At 43.1% G+C, this 6,891-nt stretch overlaps 1 protein-coding gene across 1 annotated transcript; it reads right to left on the reverse strand.

The window, feature by feature from the left end:
• Positions 1 to 4,612: 4,612 nt before the first annotated feature.
• LOC141039330 (NADH-ubiquinone oxidoreductase chain 6-like) lies at positions 4,613 to 5,918 on the reverse strand. Its single transcript, XM_073506685.1, has one exon. The coding sequence runs from the start codon at positions 5,654 to 5,656 to the stop codon at positions 4,628 to 4,630; it is 1,029 nt and encodes a 342-aa protein (XP_073362786.1). The 5' UTR covers positions 5,657 to 5,918; the 3' UTR covers positions 4,613 to 4,627.
• Positions 5,919 to 6,891: the final 973 nt, after the last annotated feature.

The raw sequence follows: 6,891 nt of genomic DNA on the forward strand, positions 1-6,891 counted from the left end.
ATTTCTTGGGCCGGGGCTTTACTTGATTTTGGCGAAAGAAAGGCCATATGATCTACTTTCTGGTGCCGGTCCCTTCACAAAGATAGCCCCTTCTTGCTCTTATTCTTATTCTTATTCGGTGGAATACAAGAGTTCTGAAGCTCCTTTCTTTCAAGTGAAAGTTGCCTATCTTTCTTGGTTCAGAATCCAATCCAGTTGAAAACAAACAATTGCCCGATGGCAAAGTCAGATGAAAGGCAAGGAGTGTAAACCACGTACGGGCGTGGCGCAGAAAGCGAAATGTTTTGCAGCGAGTCAAGCGTAATACGATCAAAAGGAAATGGGGTCGATGCTAAAACTCAAACAGTTCCCCAGAGGGGGCCCCGGGTTGAAAGAGCGAGCTACATTCTTTCATAGAAGACAGAAAATAAGAGGACTGATGCTTTCTTACTTGATATTAATATAGGGATTATAGCATTGGAATTATGGAATTTGAATGGATTGAGTACATCAAGATGAAGAAATTAACGTAATAAGTGATATTCTCAAAAGATTCGATCATGCCAGAAACCTCAGTGTGCATGGCACTAAAAAAGGGTACAAAGAACCTGAGATGCAAGTAATGGCTGAATAGCCGGGGAAACACTAAATAAAGACAAGTGTCATCCGGACTTACTTGATTGATTGAATCGAGAGATGGAAATGCCATTGAGAGATTAGAAGGGATAGAGAAAACGTTAGATAGAGGTCGTGCTTCTGCTCAGTCCAAAAGAACAATCTGAGTGAGGATAAGGTGGTTTATATTAGGGTCCAAGAAAGCAACTTGACATGCCAATCCTAACAAGAATTCCACTCTTTCTGGTCATGTCAGAAACCACCTCTTGGAAAGCAGATCGAAAGCCAATCATTTCAGAAGATGATGACCCTCTTGTGCTCCTACGTTCCTGCTAGTTGGTGGATGAAGAATAGGAGAGAGCTTGCTTGAGTAGGAGATAACCCGCGAGAAGGATGTTTTGTAGCGCTTTCTCATACAAAAGGAAAAGGCGTCACGACCGAAGATAAGGAAAGATCCCAGTTTTTCATTGCTCTGTCGCGCCACCCCTCCTCCCAGAGCCGGTTCTTATCCATAGATTTTTCAGCTAAAAGATACGGTATATATATCAATGAAAGCTGGCGCCTTTGGTTCTTGGCATGACTGGTACTTTTTCTCATTTATCGGTCTAGTTGGAAAAATTTCCCCTCAAAGATCAAGTTTTTCTTATATATTATGCTGCGCCCTTGCCCTTAACCTCCCTTTCTCTTCTATAAAAAGGCTGGACGTCAAATGTAACTGATGCTTATATTCTAAATATGACAAGCAAGAAACCTACTATTGCCGTAAACAAAAACCCAAACATTAGTAACTAACAGAGCTTTCCTATTCTAACTCTTTCCCTATAAACCATGATTGATATACCAATCAAAAAAGACTTCTAAAACTAAACTATTCTATTGATTTATGCCCGTGCTTCTTCTTCTGTTTTTGTACGCAGAAGGATGTCTAGGAGGAACAGATTACTGAGTTTAAGGATGAGAAGGTGAAAAGTGAAGATAGAGAATAGATGCCATGAACAAGTGTATCAATTCAAGAGTTAAGGAATACTATTGGGAAGATTGGGCATTGGGTTCATCTTGTTATTGACCATCCCTTTTCAACACATATCTTTTAGTATACGTCTTTTTTAGTTGCTTAAAGATTTCAGATATTGCTTTTTCTGTTATAGGAAGTGTTGTGTTCCCCTTTAGGGTGTTTGTCAGTGGCGTCACCCGATAGGGTGTGTGCCCGGAAGAGAGAAGAAAAACATGTTGCTTGCTATTTCTGGTTGAAGAGCTATTTTTTCCTATCGAACAGGAATTCCGAGGGATGTTTTTTGTTCTCGATTTGTAGCAATAGAAAGATAATGGAAGTGATTGAATAAGTTGGGTCATGAGAATGGAAGTTGGGTCATGTTGATACTAGATCCATGTCTTGATTATTCGACTTTTCCATTCCAATGCACAATACTATGCATTCCATTCCAAAGAGCGGTTTCGGCGGGTTGATACAATTTCCACTTTGACGGTCCTAAGTTGGCATTCTTTGCAGATAACTTCCATCTCGCCATAGACGAAAAGTACCCAATTTCATGCCAAGAGACCATGTAAGGGTTGTACGACCCATCCATATGATAAAAAGACTCACAAGCCTAAGAGCAATTCCTTCCTTCCCTATCATTAATTAAGGACTGGCTTTTTTCGAGAGAAAATGAAACAAATTTCATAGAAAAATAGGAAAATCCCCACCGAGATCGGTACCTATCTAGATCCCCAGCTTCGACAACAAAACTCCTTCGTATTTTGCGACCATTCCCGCGAGGACTATGATTCGGATTATCTAATGTCATCCCCAAACAGAATTACACCTCTTAAGAGGAAGGGACGACCCTCTATCCGGTGTGGGTTCCTACGAATTATTGTATGGTTCCGGATCCAGGTCCCTCTGCCCTTGCTTTTTGTTATTCCATAGGGGTATGGATTGAAGTAATCACTAATCCAGGAAAGATGGATCTTTAGCTAGAAAAACGAAAAGCCAATACGCCATGTATCAAAACAATAGGGATAGGGGTAGTTGTATACCACCTACGAATAGGAAGATCCAGGGTTTTGTAAGAAAACTACGAATAGGAAGATCCTGGGTTTTGTAAGAAATCCAATTTCATCAATTCTAAGCACGGTAACGGCAGTGCTCCTATCCAACGGCCGGGGATCTATTCGATTTCTCAATTTGCTAATGCCGATAAGCTTAGGTTGTTATTTCATCGTCTTGCGCTAAAAAGGCACCCTCCTATTATGCTAAAAAAGGGACGGATAACGGCAAAGCAGAACAGCAATAGCGAAAGCAGGTACAGTAACGGCGCAATCCCTAAAAAAATAATCAAAATAGAGAAATTTAGAGCGTTGAGAATTTCCTTCTTTTGATAATGCTACCCACATAGTCATGGCTCCTATCCGGTCACCGGGTTAAACAATTGATTCCTCTCAACGCATCCCCGCGGTAAAGAGCTAGTCGTATTCTTTTGATAATTCTCTAGTTGTATTCAAGCAAGAGTCCTTGGCATCCTACGAAAACAAGCGCTAGGAATATCAATAGCGTTAGCGTTAGCGTCCTGGCCTTTGCTTGGGGATTCCTCTATGGAATTCCAAACATGCCATTGCTTTGCCTTTGCTCGTCCCTTTGATTCAATCCTTCTTCTCCTCGAAAGCTACAACTAGAAAATATATTCTTCTTTGCCGGTGCGAACCCTTCTTTTGAATAACAACCATTGGCAAGACCAGCGAAATCCAAAAACTAATCCGAGGAAAGCCCATCCCTACTTCCCTTTGCTGTTGTTCCTCGAAATCCTCTACTAGTCATTGGTTTCAAAGCAAAGGTATCCGGTATAGGGGGTCGTGGGCAGGTTAGTGTTTCATTTCGATGGGTGATAGTGGTATACCCAAACCATATGGTATAGGTCTTGGAAAGGAAAGTAAATCAAGTCCATCTTACAGGATTTCTTCACTTGCTTGGGCTTAAGCGGTACTAGTACCCGGAGAATAGTTCAATTCTCTTTCTCCACATGACACCCTTGTGTTGTCAAACTAATGAATCCCTCTCCACCCCTGCTCCGACAAAGCAATAAGCACTAGGGTATCCACCCACCCACCAGTTCGAATAGCTGGTTTCCTCCCCTTCCGCTCAAGCTAAAGGTTCTGGGCTACGGCTTCCGGTTCTGTATTCCGATTCGTCTTCGGATAGCATTAGAAAATACCTTTCATTCCTTGCCAATACAACTATTATTTTTCTTAGCCGAGGAGCCTTTGGAAGTACCGTTGTTGGATCGGATTGAGCCATTATAGGATCGGATAAAGATTCACTCTTTGCCAATGCCTGCTTCCTTGGTTTCCTACTTTCTGCATCGAAAGTGACTTTTTGCTCAGTATCGAGAACCACTTCTTCTCCTTTTCGAGGCGTAGATCGCCCGTCATCTGATTTGCTTCGTCAAAGCGGATAGCATTATGGAATTGATTATATTCGTAGAAAAAGCACCCCTATTTAATAAGTCCTCGGAAATGATCTCATCCAGTACTTCTCTCAGCGTATTTGCCAAGACTTTGGAGCATAGCTTGTAAATGACATTGCACAAAGATATCGGCCTATACTATGAGATTTCTTGGGGCTTCTACTGTCAGCAAGTGCACTATTATTTACTTCACCGCGTACTTAAAGAATTGTTGGTAGCAAAGAACAGCACCTGATAGAAAGGATGCTAACCAAGCCTCTTCTGTTTAAGCAAGGCTAAGCCAGAATAAGGGGTACAGTAGGCTGGTGACCCTGACGATAGCACTAAGACTGCCTCAGGAATCTCCTCAATCATTGAAGAGTGTCTCGGGAATTGAATAAAAGCACTGATATCCAGATAATCCTACAATTATGCTCTATTCTCTTGAAGAGAAGACACTTGAACTTCAAAAGTGAAAGAAGCCCTCATACCCACTCCTCTTTCCCCACCAAACCAACAAGTAGTAGGTTGGTGGGCCTCGATATCTCTATTTGCTAAGATGGATACCTACACCACTCAATAGTTCCAATTCATTGTTTTTTATCCCATAGGAAAGAAAATGCTTCAAGCAATTTTTTCCTTTCCTCCGGAGTCATACGACGGTCTTCACAACCTTCCACCGGAGGCTTGTATCTGTTTTCCTCCTCCATCGCTTCTTTAATCATATTTTGGATATTCTTTAGGGGCAATTTAAACATGTTCGCATCCCGCGGGAAGCGAAAAGCCAGAAATAGAATTTCCTCAGGTATAAGAACCGAAAGGAGTTTATCCAGATTTGGTACCAAACCCGGGAAAAACCCTAAATGAGCTCTTAAAGAATCGATATAAGCAGGGTCATAGGAATCCTGAGATTCCCCTCCCACCGCTTTGGAGGAGAAGCTTCTTCTATGGCTATGGCCAAAAGGAGAAATAGTCCTGTTCATTATATTCCTCCTAGAATCCAAGGCATTTCGTCGGAATACATCCTGTCTTTTCACCTTTGTAGTCCTATGCATAGTAAGTACTATAGCCCCAATCATAGCTACTAATAAAATCAGACTAGAAACCAAAAACCAGACGGAATAGTAGGTATAAAGCAAATTGCCCAATGTTTCCAAATTAGTCCAACTTCGTACCTTTCCGGCATAAACCGTATATCTCAGAGAGGTCGTATTTCTGTGGGTTGGTAGTAATGGAATGGTTTCATTATCTAAAATGAAGAACATTTCCCACAAAAAGATCAGTCCAATAATACCACTCACTGGTAAATAGCGCAATACTTCTTCAAGAATCTCCGCTATTTGAATATTGAACATCATAACCACGAATAGGAATGAAATGGCAATAGCTCCTATATGAACTACTGGGGAGATCATAGCGGAGAATTCGAGACCTAACAAAATAAGTAAACCAGAAGTGTCGCAAAAGACTAGGATGGGAAACAAAACGGAATGTACCGGATTTTTAGCACGTACAACCATCAAACCAGAGGCCAAAGCAGGGCTCGACAAAACAGAAAGTATCATGGTACGTCGTCCTCCCTTGAAATGGAACTTGAATGCTGGAGCAAGAAGACGCATTCAAGTCGATCTATTACAACCAGCGCGGTTGTTCGTATTTCATTTTCTTCTTCCAAGCCGACGCTCTTATAAAAGAAAGCACTCACTGAATTACTTACTGAATCTCGTCTTTCTCTCGGCGCCGAGAATTTTTGACGTGTCCGGGTCGATCAGAGGTTCGGCTTGCTTCTCCCCCACCCTCGCCTATGAAATGGATAACCCTTGCTGCCATAGCAGCAGGATTTTAAGGGCTTCTGTTGAAGCGGAATAGGAGGAAGCCATGCATTCTTGAAAGAATCTCCAAACCCCCCCTTTACCTTCTCTTTCTATTCTATAAAAAGGCGAACATCTAATCTAGGCCCGGTCGCCTTTGTATGAAGGCGAGCAGCCCAGCCACCTTGTTGAAATTTGGATATTAAGGAAGCCGTATTTCGCAATAGCAGCTCCGAGAAGCTGGGTTAGGGGGCGCCTCCTGCGGTCATTTTAGTGACTCAATTGGCTGGCTTCCCTCAGCTCAGACTGGTGCCGCCACCTCTCCCAGGACCGGAATGATTGTCCCCGCCCGATGGGTCTACATTCATCCCTGAATGTCATCGGGTACTCTTCACTTCCCCGCCATTCTTGTAACCGTCACCTGTAATCCGCGCAGGTGTGTCCGCACCCCCTAGAGTGGATGAGAAAGAAAGGATTTTTTTCTCGGAGCAACCCCCCTGGTTCCATACCCAGGAGTTCACTTTCCCGTATGAGCATTCGGTACATATATAAGTCAGTGGAAGAGTCAAAGGGTCACCACTACTGAGGATCTCCCCCTTATCTTAGAAGGGTCGTCTGAGGGTTCGCCGCGGTTCATTGCTGTGCGTACACACTAGGCTACCCTTCTCCGAAAGCTCCGCGGGACCACCTATCACTAGTCTTCGGCTGGAAGGGTTTATTGCACAAAAAGGCCGGGACGCGGGCTCCCGCAGAGGAAAGCCCAACGAATGTCAGATGCAAAGCCCCGCACCTCATTAAGATCATATTGGCATACTCTCCTAAAAAAAGAGAAGACCCCATTGAAGACGGGAGTGAGGTACAACAAGGCCATTTCCGTCCACCTTCTCACGGAGCCGTACGTGGACGTTACCGCTCATACAGCTCCCAGCCAGCAAGCAGTTAGCTTTCCTCTAGAAGTCATGGAAGTGTGGATAAATCGACAGAAGGTTTTTATTTCTTAAAAAATCGCCCTAACCGTCCTAAATATGGATGGAGAGCGGTCT

The sequence above is a fragment of the Aegilops tauschii genome, chromosome 1 (genome assembly GCF_002575655.3).
Source record: "Aegilops tauschii subsp. strangulata cultivar AL8/78 chromosome 1, Aet v6.0, whole genome shotgun sequence".
NCBI classification, from domain to species: Eukaryota; Viridiplantae; Streptophyta; class Magnoliopsida; order Poales; family Poaceae; genus Aegilops; species Aegilops tauschii.

What these genes read in the sequence shown, in the direction of transcription:
- LOC141039330 (XM_073506685.1), bottom strand. Translation starts at nt 5,656, where the DNA reads ATGCGTCTTCTTGCTCCAGCATTCAAGTTCCATTTCAAGGGAGGACGA.